At 43.2% G+C, this 23,789-nt stretch overlaps 1 protein-coding gene across 1 annotated transcript in view; it reads left to right on the top strand.

Moving 5' to 3' along the window:
* LOC124285932 (nicotinate phosphoribosyltransferase-like) overlaps positions 1–23,789 on the top strand; it is a 66,779-nt gene that overhangs the window by 27,962 nt on the left and 15,028 nt on the right. Inside the window, exons 6-11 of the mRNA XM_046722208.1 lie at positions 16,839–16,923; positions 17,096–17,345; positions 17,834–17,918; positions 19,304–19,384; positions 20,454–20,556; positions 22,248–22,333. Of these exons, the coding sequence (XP_046578164.1) occupies positions 16,839–16,923; positions 17,096–17,345; positions 17,834–17,918; positions 19,304–19,384; positions 20,454–20,556; positions 22,248–22,333 (690 nt within the window). The remainder of the gene's footprint in view (positions 1–16,838; positions 16,924–17,095; positions 17,346–17,833; positions 17,919–19,303; positions 19,385–20,453; positions 20,557–22,247; positions 22,334–23,789) is intronic.

Here is a 23,789-nt window from a genome sequence, read left to right on the forward strand (position 1 = left end):
TCGTCCATACCTTGCAAATTCCAAATTCACTGTCTACACAGACCACATCGCCTTAAAATGACTCAAATCCATCAAGGATGCCACAGGTAGGTTAGGGCGATGGTCTTTAGAACTTTCTACCTATACGTTTGATATTGTTCATCGAAGCGGCAAAGCCAACGGGAATGCTGATGCGCTCTCACACAGGGAATATGAGAAAAATATTAACTGTCAGAGTCAAACAGAAGAAGATGCTGAGAAAACCGTCTTTACAGTAACTTCACTTGGGCAAAGAAGCCATACCAACATTTCAGCAAGCCCACAATTATCCTCACAGGTCACCAAATCAACTCAGACTGAGGATGATTGCATACCAAGTATTAATCACTTAGATAGTGAATCACAGACAACTCATTTGTCTGTCACCTTTGAATATGAAGAGGACTACCAAACAGTACCAGCAAACATTGTTGCAGCATTACATGCTACAAGTGATGATGTCACACAAGCCACAATGGTTGAGGTAAATATTAATGCACATCCCAACTTACGTCATCTACAAAGAATTTGTCCAGATTTTACCAAAATTTTTGACTACAAAGAAGATGATGTCCTTCTAGAAAATGAAAAGGACCGCCAAAAGATCCTTATTGAAGCAGGCAACTTTGAAATAGATGAAGGAATCCTATACAGATTTGTTCCACAGAGACAGAAGGGTCATGCGGACAAATTCATTAAACAGCTCGCAGTTCCAAGAACTCTCAGGAACCAGGTCCTGAGATCCTACCACGATTCTGAGTTTGGCGGTTGTCACCATGGAAAGGAAAGGATGCACAACACCATGAGACCAAAATACTACTGGCCAAAGATGTACACGAAATTGCAGCGTATGTCCAGACATGTGAAGTGTGTCAACAGACCAAGAGGCATTACCACAGCAAGAAGGCACCCCTACGTCCATTACCTGTGGAAGAGGTCTTCACCAGGTGACATGTAGACATCCTTGGTCTCTTGCCAACAACACCAGACAAGTACAAGCACATTTTGGTCATCACCGATGCAGCATCTAGATTGTGTGAAGCCTTTCCCCTAAGAACCCAAGAAGCCACTGAGGTAGCAGATGTTCTCGTGAGAGAAATATTTTGTCGGTATGGCGCTCCAAGGACCTTAATTTCAGACAGAGGTCAGAACTTCATGTCAAAATTAATCAAGGCTATTTGTGAACTTTTGGCTATCAAATTCACTCATACCAGCCCATACCATCCCCAAACAAATAGCTGTGTAGAAAGGCTTAATTCTTACATCAATCAATCACTAAGAGCCTATTGTAACAAAACTCAAAATGATTGGCCCCGGTTTCTTCCAGGCATCATGATGGTCATCGGATGGCTCCAAATTCATCAACTCAAAAGTCCCCTTTTGTTATGCTATTCGGCCGAGAAATGAGAACTCCACAAGATGTTTCATTAATTCCAAAGGAAAATTTAGGCCACAACAACAAAAGCTATCTTTCAAATTTGCTTGAGGAGCTAGAAATTACAAGGACTATTGCAACTGAAAACACTGCTCGAGCAAAGGAGGTGTATTCCGAGCAATACAATCGTAAGGCTAAAGAGCCAGATTTCTCCCCAGGTCAAAGAGTTTGGCTATATTGTCAAAAGGTAGAAAAAGGCCTCTGCAACAAGTTAACCAAAAAAGTGGTATGGCAGTTATTACATTGTTCATTTAGGTCCAAATTTCACCTACAAACTACGCCGAAGTTCTGACGACAAAGTGCACAAACCATTGGTCCATGCCAACCGTCTGAAGCCATATTTCGATCCAGCTGATCGTCCACAGTATCCACCAGAACCATACCTCAACAACAGCAACAATATGGATTCAGGCGTCATAGATGACAATGAGGAACCAATGAGCGATCCACAACTTGACAGCAACAATGCAGAGTCAACAAGTTCAACCCAGGATCAATCACCTAAGGTAAGGAAGTCAATTCAAAAACTAAGGCAGGAAATCCAAGGAACCCAACTCAAGAGAAGAAAGGCATTCAGGAAAGCTCAGCAGGACCAAGTACAACTGTTCCAAACCAGAAACAGAGCCCCCCAGGTCCAAGTAACCCCACCAAGAAGAAAGGAAGTACAAACAAGGGAAAAAGAGGAGTAAACAGCAAACATCATCAGCCAAAATCAAGGCCACAATCAGAATCAAGTCAGGTTCAACAACCAGCACAACAACCAAGCAATGACGCCAAGGTTTTCAATCCTGATGACATTCACTCAATTCTTGCTTCCAAGAGAGCAAACAACAAAATCTACTACAGAGTGAAATGGACAGATCCAGAAAGAGGAAACACATGGGAATATGGCAGCACCATTCCAGACTCAATTCGGAGAGAATTTCATGTCAAGAGAAATATGTCAGGAAAACAACGAAAACGGCCACTGAAGAATCACAAATTTTTCAACCAAAGAGAATCAACACAAAACGATAAATCAGTCAATGTACTGTCAAAAAGTTTCAGACAGCAACCAATCATTACAGACCCAGTATTGGACATTGAACCATACCCAATAGAACCTAAAAACCTACGAAAAATCATTCCAGACATAAAGAGAGTTGTGGGCATTGAAATAGTTCAAGGAGACTGCTATGTCAAAGTCTCATATAGCTATGACAAAAGTGATCATAGATATAATACAGCGTATTTTGAAGCTGTTCCTCTCCACCTCATACAGGATTACCTCAATGAGAGCTGGTTGGATCTCTATGAATGGTTTGATACTGACACCCCAGAGGATTATGATGCTCCTGGTGTATTACCCATCTATGAATCCAAACGCTCTCCTGCACACAAAGAAGGCATCGGAACTGTTGACTCCTTTGTATACTGTGCAGTGCACAAGGGTTACATACCCACCTTACCATACCAATATTGGTTCCCGATACATGCCTGTGGTCACCAGATAGTCATATTCCTGCAAAAGGTACAGCACCTCGTTAATAAATGGATCTCTTAGCTCTGGGGAACGTATATTTGTCCTGTCATTTCACTTTGTGTTACCTGATATCACTAGTTGTGAGCAAATTACATCAGCCTGATCATCTGAGTTATTTGCATCACAACAACTTTTGAGCATTGCTCTGATCAACCAATCTCAAAAGCAAAGTGAACTTACCCAACGCGAAACGAAACCGAAATACACCGTACGGAACAAACTTTACCAACGCGAAACAAATGCGAGATAAATCGCGCCTAAGCGGAATAAACATAAGCAACGCGAAACGAAAGCAAAAATAAGCTGCACCAAACAATAATGCGCAAAATGCTGTAAGCTGAATTACAATGAACCAAAACTGAGTGAAGTAAACTCAGACTAATAAATCAAGGTAAACCTAAAATCAAATAAAATAAAACAAAATAAAAATCCCTAAACAAATTAAGATGTTTAAAAGACTAACAAAATCAATCAAATTAACAAGGTACCTAACAAATGGTTCTTAACACAATATGTATATGTATGGATTCAATGAACTAATGCACTTGTTAAAAGCACAAGCACATCTGTATATATTTTCTCATACATAACATTTATGTGTTTATCACCCCATGTATGTTGTATTATTAACTGCCCATGCATTATTCCAGGTCATGACTTCAATACATAAAAGTCACCTCTTACAATGCACTAATAGACAATTTATTTGCAGGGAAAAGTATCTTTATGTACGTATTACGCACAAACCAAAATAAGTCACATGTATATTATTGGCAGCAAGCTAACTCTCTTTTGTTTTGAATTTTTCATGTAAATCATCTGTCTGCATGGGATAATGGAGAAGTCAACTCCAAAATCGGGATGTGGAACCAGCACGAGGCCACCTGGAAACATAAAGAACCAGTACACAGAGCCATGACAAGCCCGATTCCACATCCAGACGACCAGATGACAGCAGAAGGAACTTGTGCCCCAATACCAAAGAGACAATCTAATTACCATTTAAATATTATACCATTGACCATCTAAGAATTCTTTTGTCCAAGTTTGGGGGCAAAACTTTTTCAGACAGCGGGGAAGTTATCATGGAATAATAATTCATACAAAATTCATTATTCACAATTACCACTACAAGCAATATATTAGGATTCAGATATTAGGAAAATATAAATATAGAATATTAGTAATAGCTTAGAGAAAGACTCCAGTCAAAAGTTGTAAAACTCATCTCACAGACATATTATTGAAAAAAGGCATAAATTACGGCTACACAATTTCACAGATATTCAAGATAAAATCCTAGCCTAAGGTATTGAGGACTCAAGCTGTTAGCAATCCTTTCAGTAATTCAGAGTTATGACCAGACGATTAAATGCATCTATTGTAATCCAAGCACCTGTAATTGACACATCAGATTAGGCTCGTTAAGATCTAGCCCAGGGTAAGCATCCAAGCATCCAGTAAAAGTGCCATCGAGATTAGTGCCAGTTAAAATAGGATTAACAGGATTAAGAGTAATTGCCCTGTCTGGTCATTGAAGGACACACCCCATTTTGTATATTCTGTATTTGATAGGCTAATGTAGGTTACACCCATTTTTGTATCAGTGAACCAATCGTAATCTCTTTATTGTTTTAATTGTAGATAAAATGTCTCTAACTGCATTTGTCCATCAGTAGGGTTTAGACTCCCAACACAGGTCAGCTCTAGCCCTCAGCCCAGAGGGTTGTACCGACTCTCTGTGGCCACCCCGTGTTACTCTTTTCTTGTAAATAAAAGTGTGATTAGCTTCTTGTGACTTCGGACTCTTTTGCTGAGTTAATTCCCCAAAGCAGACCAGCACGCCAGTTAGATAAGGTGTTTCACCGGAACCATCACTTGGACCCAAGACCCTTACCATAATAGAAATCTGACAAGTTGTGGTCCCCCCAAACTCTTCAGAGGAAGCTGGAAGGAAAGATCAGCATAGTACTATAAGAGGTTCCCTCAGGGAGGTATGCAGGACGTAAATCAGCATTGAATCCAGAGTGGCTTGACCCACCACCGGTTCCGTTGGATTCTACAAGCAATTAAGCATGAGTCAGGATAAGAAAAAATATGTAATTTTTTTATTAAAATTGATATTTTATACTTATCCTGACTCATGAGGTAAGCCCTCCCAACCTCCCCTCATGGCACTCTGGATTCCCTGTGATCCAGGTGTCGGGCGCATATTCAGGAGAGAGTGGAAACGTGGGGTCATGTGACGCAGTTTCCCACCAAAACAGCTAAAGGGAGATAACACTGGGTGAGTGATTTTACGTCCACTTTTTTGAAGGGAGCTTCAAAAGGGGATTCAAGTGTTCCACTATCTTTCGCAAGAAGAAGGAGACAAGCATTTAAGCATGAGTCAGGATAAGAAAAAATATGTAATTTTTTTATTAAAATTGATATTTTATACTTATCCTGACTCATGAGGTAAGCCCTCCCAACCTCCCCTCATGGCACTCTGGATTCCCTGTGATCCAGGTGTCGGGCGCATATTCAGGAGAGAGTGAAAACGTGGGGTCATGTGACGCAGTTTCCCACCAAAACAGCTAAAGGGAGATAACACTGGGTGAGTGATTTTACGTCCACTTTTTTGAAGGGAGCTTCAAAAGGGGATTCAAGTGTTCCACTATCTTTCGCAAGAAGAAGGAGACAAGCATTTAAGCATGAGTCAGGATAAGTATAAAATGTCAATTTTAATCAAAAAATTACATTTTTTGACGTCTTAGGTCAAAAGGTATTACACTTAGGCCCAAAATAGGGTTGGCATCTCTGCTGTCTTTTGTGTCTCTACTGCGCAGTCCTCTGTGAGCTGCATCTTCAAACTCCTAAACCGGATTCGTCCCAGTAGAGGTATTTTCTTTCCTTGATCAACAATTGGTGGCAACGTCACTCTTCTTCCCTCGTACACGGCTTTGACTTTTATTTTTCCAAGGATAGGTATTCTAGTTCCTGAATAGCCTTTCAATTTGATCTTGGAATCTTGTTGGGGTAGATGTGCAAACTTCTACCTGTATAGAGTTTCCTTGATGACAGAGACTTTAGCACTGGTGTCAATGACAAACTTTTGAGGTTTTCCATCCACTTGAACTCTGACCCACTTGTCTCCTCAAGGGTGTAAACCATACAAAGTTGTTCCTCATTATCATCTTCTGAGTCATCATCAGAACTTTCAAGTTGATACGCTCTTCCCTTTTCTTTATGCTTTCTACCCCCTTCCCTCTTATGCCTGTTGCTGTGAGAATGTTGATGGTTTCGTTGATTACATGCTCTTGCTAAATGTCCTTCTTTTCCACACTGATGACACTTCTTGTTCTGATGAAAACATCTATCAGCATTATGGTTTCCATTACATCTATAATCAGATTCTTTGAGTGAAATGGTCCTGCCTTTCTGTTCTTCTTTGATGAAGTTTGTTTACCTGTATGTGTTGTGTTTGTTGTGGCTTGAAAGTTTGTGTGTCATTGTCAGCTCTTTCCATAGCAACTGATAATTCACAAGCTTTCTCCCAGGTCAACCCTTTGTCTGTCAACAACTTCATTTGAATGTTCTCTAATCGTAAACCTGCCACAAGTCTGTCTCTTATATGTTCCTCAAGTGTACTTCCAAAGTTACAATGCAAGGCTGCACGCTTCAAACCAAGTATATAATCAGTGACAGATTCATCTTTACCTTAATTTCTTTTGCTGAAAGTGTACCGCTCCCCAATCTTGTTTCGATGTGGATTGTAATAATCTGTAAGTCGGGTTTTCAAGCCTGTGAATGACTCAGAAATAAACACCAAGTCACGCGAGATTTTCCGGTTGCTAGGTAACTGTATCCTTTTCATGAGAGCTATTAACAATCACTGTTTCTTAACAAATGTCCACAATAAATATCTTCAGTTAGCTCCTGTTACGTATCTTTTTAGAATTATGCAGCACAACTTATCTGCCCACACATACACTATCTATAATTGACGAGAGCCTGTTGGCACCTTTGGCACCTTTAGCAGTACATTCCTTCAGAACATTTATGTCTCTTACCACAGAAAATCCATTGTTCCTGAAACCCAACTCCCGTTAGAAGATCCCTTACATCCCTTAGATCCCATCCTCGTCGCCAATGTAATGTACTTAGTGTGGGGGTGTTCCTTACACCATGGACACTAAGACACAACGAGAGCATTGGTGTCAACATTTGCGTTTTATTCAAGATGGCGAACTCATTCATACATGACATCATCCTCATGCAGATGATGTCTAGATGATGTAATTAGAAATACGATGTACAATAGCATACAATACCGCCAAATAATGTACTAGTACACTGATATAGAGTCAGTTCTCTGACTGACTATACCAGTACATTCTCTATCTGACAATACCAGTACATTATTTGGCATGAACTGTTCTCTATCTGACACTAACAGTACATTATTTGGCATGAACAGTTCTCTATCTGACAATACCAGTACATTATTTGGTATAGTCAGTCAGAAAACTGTTCCCGCCAAATAATCTACTGTTAGCGTCAGATAGAGAACTGTTCATGCCAAATAATGTACTGTTAGTGTCAGATAGAGAACTGTTCATGCCAAATAATGTACTGGTCTTGTCAGATAGAGAACTGTTCATGCCAATTAATGTACTGTTAGTGTCAGATAGAGAACTGTTCATGCCAAATAATGTACTGTTAGTGTCAGATAGAGAACTGTTCATGCCAAATAATGTACTGTTAGTGTCAGATAGAAAACTGTTCCCGCCAAAAAATGTACTAGTATAGTCAGATAGAGAACTGTTCATGCCAAATAATGTACTAGTATAGTCAGATAGAGAACAGTTCATGCCAATTAATGTACTCTTAGTGTCAGATAGAGAACTGTTCATGCCAAATAATGTACTGTTAGTGTCAGATAGAGAACTGTTCATGCCAAATAATGTACTGATCTTGTCAGATAGAGAACTGTTCATGCCAAATAATGTACTGATCTTGTCAGATAGAGAACTGTTCATGCCAAATAATGTACTGTTCCTGCCAAATCTTGTCAGATAGAGAACTGTTCATGCCAAATAATGTACTGTTAGTGTCAGATAGAGAACTGATGCCAAATAATGTACTGTTCAGATAGAGAACTGTTCAAAAATAATGTACTAGTATAGTCAGATATCGAGAACTGTTCAGATAGAGATACTGTTCATGCCAAATAATGTACTTATTGTCAGATAGAGAACTGTTCATGCCAAATAATGTATTGTCAGGTATTGTCAGATAGAGAACTGTTCATGCCAAATAATGTACTGGTATTGTCAGATAGAGAACTGTTCATGCCAAATAATGTACTGGTATTGTCAGATAGAGAACTGTTCCAAATAATGCTGGTAATAATGTACTGGTATTGTCAGATAGAGAACTGTTCATGCCAAATAATGTACTGGTATTGTCAGATAGAGAACTGTTCATGCCAAATAATGTACTGGTATTGTCAGATAGAGAACTGTTCATGCCAAATAATGTACTAGTATAGTCAGATAGAGAACTGTTCATGCCAGATAGAGAACTGTTCAAAATAATGTACTAGGTATTGTCAGATAGAGAACTGTTCATGCCAAATAATGTACTGGTATTGTCAGATAGAGAACTGTTCATGCCAAATAATGTACTAATGTACTAGTATTGTCAGATAGTTCCTGCCAAATAATGTACTCATATAGTCAGATAGAAACTGTTCATGCCAAATAATGTACTGGTATTGTCAGATAGAGACTGTTCATGCCAAATAATGTACTGGTATTGTCAGATAGAGAACTGTTCATGCCAAATAATGTACTGTATTGTCAGGTATGTTCCTGCCAAATGTCAGATAGTCAGAGAACTGTTCATGCCAAATAATGTACTGGTATTGTCAGATAGAGAACTGTTCATGCCAAATAATGTACTGGTATTGTCAGATAGAGAACTGTTCATGCCAAATAATGTACTGGTATTGTCAGATGTTCATGCCAAATAATGTTCAGATACACTGTTCAGATGCCAAATAATGTACTGGTAGTGTCAGATAGAGAACTGTTCATGCCAAATAATGTACTAGTATAGTCAGATGCAGAACTGTTCATGCCAAATAATGTACTGGTATTGTCAGATAGAGAACTGTTCATGCCAAATAATGTACTGGTATTGTCAGATAGAGAACTGTTCATGCCAAATAATGTACTAGTATAGTCAGATAGAGAACTGTTCCCGACAAATAATGTACTGGTATTGTCAGATAGAGAACTGTTCATGCCAAATAATGTACTAGTATAGTCAGATAGAGAACTGTTCATGCCAAATAATGTACTGTTAGTGTCAGATAGAGAACTGTTCATGCCAAATAATGTACTGGTTAGTGTCAGATAGAGAACTGTTCATGCCAAATAATGTACTAGTATAGTCACATAGAGAACTGTTCATGCCAAATAATGTACTGGTATTGTCAGATAGAGAACTGTTCATGCCAAATAATGTACTGGTATTGTCAGATAGAGAACTGTTCATGCCAAATAATGTACTGGTATTGTCAGAAATAGATTGTCAACTGTTCATGCCAAATAATGTACTGTATTGTCAGATTGTCAGATAGAGAACTGTTCATGCCAAATAATGCACTAGTATTGTCAGATAGAGAACTGTTCATCATGCCAAATAATGTACTGTTCCCAGCCAAATAATGTATCAGATGTAGAAATAGACTAGTATTATAGAGAACTGTTCATGCCAAATAATGTACTAGTATTGTCAGATAGAGAACTGTTCATGCCAAATAATGTACTGGTATTGTCAGATAGAGAACTGTTCATGCCAAATAATGTACTGGTATTGTCAGATAGAGAACTGTTCATGCTAAATAATGTACTAGTATTGTCAGATAGAGAACTGTTCATGCCAAATAATGTACTAGTATTGATCAGATAGAGAACTGTTCATGCCAAATAATGTACTAGTATAGTCAGATAGAGAACTGTTCATGCCAAATAATGTACTGGTATTGTCAGATAGAGAACTGTTCATGCCAAATAATGTACTATAAGTGTCAGATAGAGAACTGTTCATGCCAAATAATGTACTTGTATTGTTACAGAACTGTTCATGCCAAATAATGTACTGGTATTGTCAGATAGAGAACTGTTCATGCCAAATAATGTACTAGTATAGTCAGATAGAGAACTGTTCATGCCAAATAATGTATTGTTAGTGTCAGATAGAGAATTGTTCATGCCAAATAATGTACTGGTATTGTCAGATAGAGAACAGTTCATGCCAAATAATGTACTGTTAGTGTCAGATAGAGAGCTGTTCATGCCAAATAATGTACTGGTATTGTCATATAGAGAACTGTTCATGCCAAATTATTTTGGCTGACTATACCAGTACATTATTTGGTATGAACAGTTCTCTATCTGACAATACCAGTACATTATTTGGCATGAACAGTTCTCTATCTGACTATAGTAGTACATTATTTGGCGAGAACAATTCTCTATCTGACACTAACAGTACATTATTGGCATGAACAGTTCTCTATCTGACAATACCAGTACATTATTTGGCATGAACAGTTCTGTATCTGACAATACTAGTGCATTATTTAGCATGAACAGTTCTCTACCTGACAATACCAGTACATTATTTGGCATGAACAGCTCTCTACCTGACAATACCAGTACATTATTTGGCATGAACAGTTCTCTACCTGACAATACCAGTACATTATTTGGCATGAACAGTTCTCTGACTGACTATAATAGTACATTATTTGGCATGAACAGTTCTCTGACTGACAATAATAGTACATCCTTTTTCAGAGAGATCGTCTTTGGGGTACATATACGCTTATTCTGAGGCTGAAAATGTCCTGTGACAGTTGTATCAATGTTTTAATAAAAATTTGTACAATAAATAAAATCTTTTAAATTTATTATACGGCCCCCACCACGTGGAGTTACCTCCCTGTTACGCATGCGCAGCCAACCAGGTAAGCACCTAGGCCCGTATCATCATTCATTCTGCTGTCACTCAACCGTTCAGACGTGTTTCGAGTTGTCTTGCTGGATACCACTTGTATAAAGAATAATGTCTGAGACTTCAACTGTATGTATGGTCTTTATTTGTTCTTGACAGAACAGTTTTATACGACCTTTGCAGTCTGTTATTTCTCATTAATGTGACTTTGTATTAAACTTTACGCTAGCTTTCCGGTGGTTTACGCATGTGTTGCTTTTCCATGACGGGAAGTTTATCGTGCCACGTGGTTGTCATATTGCGTTATTAACCAAGTATTTCTTCCCGTGGTCGCTTTCACGTAATTTTCCATGTTTTGTACGTGTATATTTATGCTGCTGGCGCCGCTGTTAGCTACATGCTTGCGTGTTTGCTTTCAGGCGTTTACTTGGTGTTCTATCATCTGAACATCCCCAGAGCCGATAAGCACGACAAGTGCTTGTGCTGTCTGGAGAAAGTCAGCCACAACCCTGATATTTGTGAACTTTGCATGGCCTTCTCCCCCGGGCCAAGAAACGGAGGGCCATGAATTTTCTCTTCTACAAAGAGCTGCGAGAGGCGGGAGGGGAACTGACCCAGGAGGTCCCCCCGTCTAAAGCTAAAAAATCTAAGCCGGCTAAGAAATCTAAGTCGCCTAAATCGCATATGGCGCCTCCTCAGTCACACAGTGGTTTTGATATGTCTTTAATTACACAAATTTTCCAGCAGCATATGGACTCGGTGAAGTCCCTTGTTCATGAGTTGGTTGGAGGTCTCCGTCAGGAGTTCCTTGCCCACTCTGAGCAGGGAACGGAGAGTCCGGGGGTGGGTTCGCCGAGCCTGGCTCGATCCGTTAGACTGGAGGCGTCTGTCGATCCGTTGCCTCTGGCTTCGGGTCCAAACGCCTCGGCTATCCCGGAGGGGGAGGGTTCGCTCCCAGTTGGCGCAGGGTCCGTTGAGGATTCCTGGGGTTCCGTTCCCTGGCGCCGCCCGCCCCATGAGAGCGGAAGAGCCGGTTCTGCCCGGTCTTCCTCCCGTCTCTCGGGACCGGGGTTTGAGTGTGGTGTTGGTTGCAGGAGTGGGGACTTCCTTCGGCTCTTCCCTTCCCTCGGAGTCTATGGACGTTGGGGAGGTCGAGGAGCCAGAGGGCACTTTCCATTTCTCGATGGCTCTCCGGTAGGTGCGGCAGCGTATTGCCGAGTTCATTCCCCAAGCCGCGGTACCCACCAGTCACTCGGACTCATCTGAGTTCCGCCTGCCGGACGAGGCGTTTGCCCCAGGGCAACCCTCGCAGACACTGCTCCGCATCTCGCCTTCCCTGGTGCAGGACGTGATGGATCCCTTCCTGGTTGGGACACGCCTCGAACTCGTGAAGAGGTACCAGCTAGGGGACAATTCACTGTTCTTTGTACCGGTGGTTGACGAGTGCGTGTTTACTTCGGTCGCCCTGGGGGGAGGCTTGGCTTCCTCTGGTGCAGCCCCGGCTGCCAAGCAAGGGCGTTTAGTGCCTATGTTTGCCCTTGCGGGCGCCCCCCTGCAGCAGGCTTACCGGACTTATGAGGAAGTCTATCGGAATGCCATGCAGCAGGTGCGGGTTATGATCCATGAGGCCTACCTCTCCTCTATCCAAAGGTCGGCTCTGGAGGCTGAAGGGAGCACTGGGGACGTGTCCCCGCATGTTGTTATGCTTCGCTAGTTGTCCGAAGTGCAGGCCCACCTAGCGCGCGACTCCTTGCGGTCTGTGGCAACTACGGTGATGTGCGCAGTCATGGGGATGCGCAAGCTGTGGCTGTCGATGTCTCGTCACTCAGCAGCAACACAGCAGACCTTGCTAGCCCTTCCGTTCCGTCTGGGAGCGCCGTTGTTTCCTGTTTCCTGAGTCATTCGGGAGGCTGCTGCTGCAGCTACCTCCTTCAAGGACTCTAAGGCCTTGTTGGAGCATCCACGGGCTTCTCGCCCCCGCGCACCCGTCATGGTTTCCTCCTCCGGGGTGCAGCCTACACCCGAGTCTGCCGGCTGGCTAAGGCTGCTGAGCAAGGGTAGGAGGAGGAGCCGTCCCGCCAAAGGTAAGGGCAAGGAGCTGTCCTCTTCGTCTGGCTCCCGGCCTTTTCGCAGGCACGGGAGGTCTGCCCCAACCTCCTGTTAACCCAACTGGCTGTCACCGTGGGTCTGTCCCTTTCAGTTCATCTGCAAGGGACCACTCACGCTCTCTTACCACACGTCCCAGTGTGGGTCCGCCTCTCTCTATTCCCGCCGGAGTGGGAGAAGGCTACCAGCAACACTTGGGTGCTTTCCATGGTCAGTGTCGGCCATTTACCACTGTGGAAGCGAGTCCCGCCAGAATTCACCGGCATACGTTGCACTCCGGGACGAAGTTCAGGCTTTGCTGGTTAAGTCCGCAATAGAGCGCATACCACCGGGCGAGGACCAGGCGGGATTTTATTCCAAATACTTCCTCGTTCCGAAGAAGGACGGCGGGTTCCATCCCATTCTCAACCTCAAGGGGTTGAATCGCATGCTAGAGGTTCTGTCCTTCAAGATGGAGACACTTCGCTCGGTGATCTCCTCTGTTCAGCCCGGCGATTGGCTGACGTCGATCGATCTAAAGGATAAGTATCTACATGTGCCAATTCATCCATCGTTCAAGCAGTACCTCCGGTTCTCTTACGACAGGATGGGTTACCAATTCACGGTGCTCCTCTTCGGCATATCCACTAACCCCAGGGTGTTCACCAAGCTCATGTTAGTGCCAGCTACCCTCGCAAGGTTGCAAGGCGTTGTTACCCTAACCTCGACGACTGGTTGCTCAGCGCTCTAACTCAGCCAGGAAACCTAGATTCTACTCACAGGGTGATAGACATTCGACTGGGGTGGATCATAAACCTCAAGAAATCCGACCTGGTACCCTCCCAGGACTTGGTTTTTTCTCGGGGCACGGTTCCAAACTCACAAGGATCTTGTCTCCTTGTCGCCCGACCGGGTCCCCAGAGTATGGGAGATGGTGCCTTCGTTCTTCTCCCAGCCCCAGGCACCAGCGCGGACTTGGATCCGTCTACTGGGCCATATGGCGGCGACTATCTCTGTAGTGTGGCGGGCGCGGCTGAGCATGCTTTGGCGAGTCTGTGGGCTCACTCGGAGGATCTGGAGAAGTGTCTCACAGTCCCCAGGTGGTTGTCTCCTCACTTTCAGTGGTGGACCAATGTCGGGAATCTTTCCGAGGGGATCCCTTTGGAAATCCCGACGCCAGCTCTTACAGTTCAAACCGATGCATCTCTCACGGGCTGGGGTGTGTGTGTTCTGGGCAGTCTGTCGGTGTCTGGACTCTGGTCCGAAGCCGAAGCCTGCCTTTACATCAACGTCTTGGAACTGAGAGCTGTGCGGTTGGTTTTCGAGCACTTCCTGGGGCATGTTCAGGGCCAGGTGGTTCATCTTCAGTTGGACAACCGTACGGCCATGACGTACATCCTGAAGCAAGGCGGCACAGTGTCCCTAGCGCTCCTGGCCCCGCAAGAGTGGATGCTCGACCGGCAGATATTCAGAGTTATCTCCCAGTTGTACGGATCGTTCCAGGTGGATATGTTTGCGTCCGGCGGGACGAATCAGATACCCGTATTCTGCTCTCGAATACCGGACCAGAGGGCGTTGGCTTCCGTCGCCTTCCTGCTGGATTGGACGGGCACAGTGCTCTGGGCGTTCCCGCCGCTACCACTCATTCCCCCGGGTCCTCTCCCAGCTGTCCACCCAGCCAGCTCGGGTACTTGTGCTACTGGCACCGCTATGGCTGTCACAGAGCTGGTTTCCGGTAATTCTCAGGTTTCTGGCTCAGCCTCCTGTTTTATTTCCATTTGCAACCGGACATTCTCACTCAAAACGGCGCGCCATACCCCAATCCAAGGATTCCAGTGGGTGGCTTTGCCTCTGTCAGGTCTAGCCTCGAAGCACGCGGAATTCCTGCAGCAGTTGCAGACACAATTCTGGCTTCGAGGCGGGATTCAACAAACATTCAGTATGAGGATAGGTGGTCCCACTATGCGCGCTGGTGTTCAGATAAGTGGATTGCAGATCCCTTTTCTGGGGATTTAGTCCGAGTATTGGAGTTTTTGCAAGCTCGTTTGGAAGAAGGCTTGGCGGCTTCGACCATTTGTGGCTACTCCACCGCTATTTTCTCTTTTCACACCCTTGTCGATGGTGCCCTTCTGGGGCAGCACCCTCTCATGCAGCGCTTTTTAGCTGGCGTGGATCGGGTTTGACCTGCTGTCAGGCGAACCAGCCCACCTTGGGATTTGTCAATTGTGCTAGATTGGCTGTCCGGTCCTACGTTCTCACGTCTATCAGCTATTTCCATTCAGTTGTTAACATGGAAGGCTGTATTTCTGGTGGCGGTAACATCTGGGCATAGGGTCGGCGACTTACATGCTATGTCGGTAGACCCGGCGCTGACTGTGTTCCATCCAGATCGTGTCAGTATTCGCCTCCCGGATACTTACTGCCCGAAGGTCGATCATGCTTTCCATGTGACAGCTCCTATCGAACTTCCTACTCTTACCCAGCCTTCCACATCGGGGACCTCTCCAACGAGCACTCACCCGTTGGATGTCCGAAAGACTCTCAAGGTCTATATCACTCAAACACAAGGGATCCGTACGGGTACCCATCTGTTCTGCTGTTACGGTGGCGGGAAGGCTGGGGTGCCGGCAACAAACAGACCCTGTCTCGCTGGCTTGTTTCGGTCATTTGTGCTGCTTATCAGGCTAAGGGCAAGCCTCCCCCTGAGGGGTTGAAGGCTCACTCGGTCAGGGCAGTAACCACGTCAAAAGCTTTTGCAATGGCACTACCCATTGATGAGATATGCTCTGCCGCTATTTGGAGCAGGCCTAGCACTTTTATCAGGCACTATCAGCTCGATACACATTCACGTGATCGTGTGCGTTTTGGCCGTTCTGTTCTCTCCAGTGGACAGTGTCCTGCCACCCTGACAGAGTGAGTCTTGGTTATCTGGTTAGTTGACGCTGCTTTCATTTGTGTTTATTGATATATCCGCTGTTGTGTGATCTAACTCCTTGCGATTCTCTCCGGAGATTATGCTCTCTAATAGACCATGATGTGGATGGGGTTGTTTATTTTCGCACTGTGTGCGAACTTGCTGTGCTTAACCTGCGAGGTCGGTTCTAAGTACCTATCCTCCCTGTCGGTTACCCTCCCATAATTTCTCTCACGGAAGCTCCGGGACACGTGACAGGTGAGTGTTGTGGCGTCTGTTACATTATTCCTAACGATCGCTATTCATGTGTACTTTGACAGAATTCCCACCTCCCTGGCCTCCGGTCTTTGGGAGTCTGTGTTTATGCATATATGTACCCCAAGGACGATCTCTCTGAAAAAGAATTAACTAAACCTGCAGAGGTTTCCAATTCTTTGAAGAGAGTCGTCCTTAGGGTAGGGCCGCCCACCTCCCCGCAATTCTGTTCACTGATTTATTCAGCAGAAGGAATGATGATACGGGCCTAGGTGCTTACCTGGTTGGCTGCGCACGCGTAGCAGGGAGGTAACTCCACGTGGTGGGGGCCGTATAATAAATAAAAAAGATTTTATTTATTGTACAATATTTTTATTAAAACATTGATACAACTGTCACAGGACATTTTCAGCCGCAGAAAATGCATATATGTACCCCAAGGACGACTTTCTTCAAAGAATTGGAAACCTCTGCAGGTTTAGTTAATTATTTAGCATGAACAGTTCTTCATCTGACATTATTTATAGCACCTTCACTGTAATCCTTTCTTATGCAGTTGTTCCCATGAATTTTGAAAAATGGTGCATTTCCCTTTCTTGCAGACACTCTGCAAACCCAACTCTAAAGAAGAAGTGAACTTTGTTGATATATGTTTGAAATGGCAGCAAGAGCTCTCCAGAGTCTTAGGTAACAAAATATAAAGCCAGTAAGTCAATACCTTAAAGTAGTCGTAAGAATACTGTTATATAGATGATAATCTCACAATAACTTGTCATAAAGTTGTCTGCCGTTTGCTTGTACTTTGTAGTTTAGTTTTTGATGGTAGCAGAGTGGTGATTATTTCATTTACATTGTCTAGGTTTCCTGTCTGACCAAGTTTGTGATGGTGAACTGGCGGCTTTCATTACCTATGCATTGGCATTCCCTGACAATCTGATTGCCCTCATTGATACATATGACGTGATCAGGTCTGGCCTGCCCAACTTCTGCACTGTAGCTATGGCACTACATGAGGTGGGCTACAAAGCCCGTGGGATCCGACTTGACAGTGGGGATTTGTCATATCTATCTAGACATGTGCGCCAGACCTTTAAGAAGATTGCAGACAAGTAAGAAAAAGTATCTAAAATCTATAAAGAGGAAATTGGTGAATGTACAGCTTCATGAATTTGTAGTGTAATGTGAAGAAATTCTATGATACCTGCACAATACAAATACTCAGTAGTGAAAAGATACTGATGCTCAAGGTGAGGCCATGTTAACAAGATTTCATTGTATATGTTTTTTCCTTACTCTCTTAAGGTATTTTTCATGTTGTTACACTAAGTTTTACAGGTAAAGCCTGACTGGTTTTCTGTATTGACCAGCCCTGTCTTGGGATTGCCATGTAGTAAAATAGTTTGAATTTGACCTAATGACTGTAAGCATTGATTCTCCTCCTCTATTGCTACCAAATGTATAAATTGCTCTTTTCAGCTCAACCCATCAGATTGATTAGTTAGAGAACTGTGTCATTAAGTAGCTAAGAGCACACTTCATTCCATGGTAAAAATGGTGTGTGTAATACTATGGTAGTTACTGTTTCACCATGTTGCAGGTACAAGCTGCCCTGGTTTGAGAGTCTAGCCATAGTGGCCAGCAATGACATCAATGAGGACACCATACACTCCCTAAACCAACAGGTATATTGTCATTATACGTCAGCATAGCCTTGTCCATAGTAAGCTGTTTGGACTCTGACAAATTTCAATATACAGCTGTGTCTGTTGATTGTGTTATGTGTCAATTTCCTAATTGAAAAACACATGGAAACAATTCAGGGTGAAAAGTGACAGCTGCTGGCCTGCTTCTAATGTGAGAAGTAACGTGAGATGACACGTAAAAAACAAACCTTCCAGATTTTGTCCTATAATAAATAGAATAGAATAATACTTTAATGCCTTTTCAGGAATTTGTGTTACATCAGCAGAGCTACTGACACATTAGAGAGATACCAAACATATTTACATAAATTCTTTGATTTAGGTATCTTCACATTTGTTTAAGAGAGATATGGTACTTGGAATAAAGGATATACAGGCTCTCTTAGTTTTCACAATTGGAACTTTGTAGCGGCGGCCTGAAGGGAGGAGGTTGTGTTCCGAATTTAAGTAGTGGGCGGTCAGATATGATTTTGACAGCTTGATTCACGATTTGCCGCTCATATATTGATGATATCGCTGCCACATGACAGTAGTAGGCTGTGTCAGCACTAGTGAAAGTTCAGTGTGCAGCCAGGTCAGTCTGTAGCAAGGTCTGTGGTACATGAGTGGTCGTTGAGTTGTCATGAAGCAGCCAGGTCAGTCTGTAGCAAGGTCTGTGGTACATGAGTGGTCGTTGAGTTGTCATGAAGCAGTTAGGTCAGTCTGTAGCAGGTTGTGTGGTACATGAGAGGTTGTTGAGTTGTCATGAAGCAGCCTGGTCAGTCTGTATCAAGTTGTGTGGTACATGAGTCAGTGAGTGAGTTTAGTTTTATGCCGATTTTAGCAATATTCCAGCAATATCACGACGGGGGACACCAGAAATGGGTGTGGTACATGAGTGGTCGCTAAGTTGTCATGAAGCAGCCAGGTCAGTCTGTATCAAGGTGTGTGGTACATGAGTGGTCGTTGAGTTGTCATGAAGCAGCCAGGTCAGTCTGTATCAAGGTGTGTGGTACATGAGTGGTCGTTGAGTTGTCATGAAGCAGCCAGGTCAGTCTGTATCAAGGTGTGTGGTACATGAGTGGTCGTTGAGTTGTCATGAAGCAGCCAGGTCAGTCTGTATCAAGGTGTGTGGTACATGAGTGGTCGTTGAGTTGTCATGAAGCAGCCAGGTCAGTCTGTATCAAGGTGTGTGGTACATGAGTGGTCGTTGAGTTGTCATGAAGCAGCCAGGTCAGTCTGTAGCAAGGTGTGTGGTACGTGAGTGGTTGTTGAGTTGTCATGAAGCAGCTAGCACTATACCTAGTGTCACTGTACACTTGTCTTCAATCTGTCAACTTCTTGCACATCATGCAAAGGTTTACCCGTTATTATCCATTGTGTAGGGTCACGCCATTGACAGTTTCGGAATTGGAACCCACCTTGTGACCTGCCAGAAGCAGCCTGCACTAGGATGTGTGTTCAAGGTGAGTCGCAGTGTGAGTCCTTGTGGGACTCACTTGTATACCGCTGGGCTGACTTGCACAAAGCGATCTTAGCTCTACAATGATTGTAACTCCCATTCTCCAACATAGGCTTAAGATAGTCGTAGCGCTAAAATCGCTTTGTGCAAGTGGGCCCTGGTCACTAGTGTGAGTATTGACCACTATTGTATAGTGGTGGTCGGATCAATTGAAATAAACGAAGATTGATCGCAATGACCAAGCAATTGATCATGTTTTCTCATAATCGAACACAAACAATTTTGGAACACTTGTTTGCAATAACAATATTTTTCACAAGGTTGGTTTTGTCTGTTACATTTCATAAGCACTACATGCTCGTTCCAAGTCATGAGTGAATTTATCTTAACGACTCCAGGAAATTCATGTTCCTTACATACTAGTTTTCCTTTAAAGATGTACAATTTGCAAATACATTTTGTGCAATTTGCAGAAAAACGAAATAACTGCATGTTCTTTCTTTCTTTTTTGTGCATTAACAAACATTACCAGGAAAATTTGATATATGACGCTAACCAATTACTTTTGATGATTGATTGGTTGTACTGAACCAATCATCAATTATGTGATTTAAACCAATTCCCACAACTACTATTATACCATTATTCACCTTTCGACACCTTACAAGTTGCCTTGGTCACATGCATATCTCGTCATCAGCTGTCTTCCTTGAATGATACTGTAATTCTTCATTCCCTTGAATGCTGCTGTACATTCTGCATTTCCTTGAATGCTACTGTACATTCTGCATTTCCTTGAATGCTACTGAATGCTGCTATACATTCTGGATTTCCTTGAATGCTACTGTACATTCTGCATTTCCTTGAATTCTACTGTACATTCTGCATTTCCTTGAATGCTACTGTACATTCTGCATTTCCTTGAATGCTACTGTACATTCTGCATTTCCTTGAATGCTACTGTACATTCTGCATTTCCTTGAATGCTACTGTACATTCCTCGTAATGCTGCAGTCTTCAAGTCCTCTCTGGATCAGTAGTTACATGTATCTTACTGCATGTGTGTGTTTCAGCTAGTGGAGGTGAACAGCAAGGCACGTATCAAGCTGAGTGAGGACATGGAGAAAGTCACCATCCCTGGCTGCAAGTTTGCATTCCGCCTTTATGGACAAGATGGTGAGATGCTCACAGCAGACAAAACGTACAGGGAACACACACAAACTACACACACAACACATGACCTGCATAGAGAACACACACAACTCACAGTGCCAAAGAACATACACATCCGGTTCAGAATCCATACATTCTACACTGAAGACACACATCCTACAAACACAACATACAACCTTCACAGAAATCACACAAATTACACAGAATTCATACAGCGTAAACAAGACACATATGACTTACACAGAACTCACATTACATAGTGTTGTATGTCCAATCAACAGGCTGGAAATGTAATGTGCTGGTTGATTGTGAGAGTCAGTACGCGATGTTGTATTTCCAGGCAACACACTGGTTGATTGTGAGAGTCAGTAGGCGATGTTGTATTTCCAGGCAACGCGCTGGTTGATAGTGAGAGTCAGTAGGCGATGTTGTATTTCCAGGCAACACGCTGGTTGATTGAGAGTCAGTAGGCGATGTTGTATTTCGAGGCAACACGCTGGTTGATTGAGAGTCATTAGGCGATGTTGTATTTCGAGGCAACGCACTGGTTGATTGTGAGAGTCAGTAGGCGATGTTGTATTTCCAGGCAATGCGCTGGTTGATAGTGAGAGTCAGTAGGCAGTGTTTGTATTTCCAGGCAACGCGCTGGTGGATAGTGAGAGTCAGTAGGCGATGTTGTATTTCCAGGCAATGCGCTGGTTGATTGTGAGAGTCAGTAGGCGATGTTGTATTTCCAGGCAATGCGCTGATTGATAGTGAGAGGCAGTAGGCAGTGTTTGTATTTCCAGGCAATGCGCTGGTTGATTGAGAGTCAGTAGGCAGTGTTTGTATTTCCAGGCAATGCGCTGGTTGATTGTGAGAGTCAGTAGGCGATGTTGTATTTCCAGGCAACGCACTGGTTGATTGTGAGAGTCAGTAGGCGATGTTGTATTTCCAGGCAACGCACTGGTTGATTGTGAGAGTCAGTAGGCGATGTTGTATTTCCAGGCAACGCGCTGGTTGATAGTGAGAGTCAGTAGGCGATGTTGGTATTTCCAAGCAACGCGCTGGTTGATAGTGAGAGTCAGTAGGCGATGTTGTATTTCCAGGCAACGCACTGGTTGATTGTGAGAGTCAGTAGGCAATGTTGTATTTCCAGGCAACGCGCTGGTTGATAGTGAGAGTCAGTAGGCAGTGTTGATATTTCCAGGCAACGCGCTGGTTGATAGTGAGAGTCAGTAGGCAGTGTTTGTATTTCCAGGCAACGCACTGGTTGATTGTGAGAGTCAGTAGGCAGTGTTTGTATTTCCAGGCAACGCGCTGGTTGATTGTCGGAGTCAGTAGGCAGTGTTTGTATTTCCAGGCAATGCGCTGGTTGATTGTGAGAGTCAGTAGGCGATGTTGTATTTCGAGGCAACGCACTGGTTGATTGTGAGAGTCAGTAGGCGATGTTGTATTTCCAGGCAACGCGCTGGTTGATAGTGAGAGTCAGTAGGCGATGTTGTATTTCCAGGCAATGCGCTGGTTGATAGTGAGAGTCAGTAGGCAGTGTTTGTACTTCCAGGCAACGCGCTGGTTGATTGAGAGTCAGTAGGCAGTGTTTGTACTTCCAGGCAACGCGCTGGTTGATAGTGAGAGTCAGTAGGCAGTGTTTGTATTTCCAGGCAACGCGCTGGTTGATTGTGAGAGTCAGTAGGCAGTGTTTGTATTTCCAGGCAACGCGCTGGTTGATCTGATGATGCAGACAGATGAGGAAGAGCCTCAGGTCAACCAGAGGACGCTGTGTCGACATCCATTCCAGGTATATTTAAGAAGTGTAAATGTTTTCATGGACTTTTCATCCTTCAGTTCAGGCAAAATGTCAAGCTACCATCACTAAATACTTTTAACCAAATTACATTAATTTCAAAAGCGTATAATTGTTTGACATTAATGGTGTTTATGGAGAATGTCTTCTTTGCAGATTTTTAGTAAATCAGTTACAAAACATATCATTTGTCAAGGTCATCCCAAGGTCATAACCCGAAGAAACCTGTTTACCAGTTCAGCAACCATTTTCTCTGGGGTTACACTTTCTCAGAGAAGTACCTATTCCAGTGTTTTTGTTGGGCTAAGTCCCATTTGGTGTTTGAAATGGGACTTCACCCCAAAAAGTACTAGAATCTGTACTTTATTGAGAAAGTGTAATCTCAAATATGACCTGTGTAACATTTGACCACTTTCTAAATGGCATTGTGTTTTCGTACCTTTCGGCTGTGGGAGATGTACCAATTCACACTTATCAGAGGGGTACACAAAGTCCATGGTCTAGACTACCAGTTTTCCGATTTCCGATTTTGGGGGGAAGCAGCAGTGGCTGAGTAGGTTTGACATGTGACTTTGACATCCTGTGTAACATGACCACTTCTAAATGGCTTGTGTTTTCGCAGCTTTCGGCCATTAGGTGCCATGCTAGACTACTGGGTGGCTGAGTAGGTTTGACATGTTTTGAAATCCTGCCTCTGCGGTGTGTGGGTTCAAGTATGACTTAATCCCACAAAAGTACTAGAATCTGTACTGAGAAAGTGTAATCCCAAATATAGCATGTGTTAAACCATTTTCTCTGTATGCTTATGAAACTTATACATCTTTGGGACAACAGTTTGGGAAGGTCATAAGTTACCTAAGTTGAAGGTGAAAGTGATTTGTGAGAATGTTTTCCATTTTCAATATCTTGCCTCAATATAATATTTGTGAGTATTGCACAGTTGAACTCTGTCTGGAATGTATGTTCTTTTTTTATATAATATCATATTCAGAAATAGTTTGATGATCTGTGGAGCCTTTGACTCTTTTTTATGTGAACTATTTGGCATTGTTGCAATGCTCAATAGAATATTAATGATGGATTATCAGAACTGAAAATTATTTGCAAAATTTGTTTTTGCTGCCATGTTTGTCATCTCCTCTTTTCATTCATCATACCTTTCTCTGTCTTCACTGCATTTAGAATTAATGAAAAATTAATTAAAAACAAATTAATTTTTCCTTATCCTGACTCATGCTATAATGGCTTATCTCCCTTCCCTTTCAACAGTTACGTGGAAACTTGAATCACACGTGTGGAGCCCCACTTTCCGGTCGAAAGTCCGCCCACGTGGCTCAAACCATGCTCTCATCACTCACTCCCTCATCGTCAAAGCGGACGGTTTGGCGGTTTCCTGGGTCCCTTTTATGGCTGATATCCATTTATCTTTAGGCCAAATCTTCAAATTGAG

The sequence above is a fragment of the Haliotis rubra genome, unplaced genomic scaffold (assembly GCF_003918875.1).
Source record: "Haliotis rubra isolate DU_JTF1 unplaced genomic scaffold, ASM391887v1 Scf370, whole genome shotgun sequence".
Classification (NCBI taxonomy): domain Eukaryota; kingdom Metazoa; phylum Mollusca; class Gastropoda; order Lepetellida; family Haliotidae; genus Haliotis; species Haliotis rubra.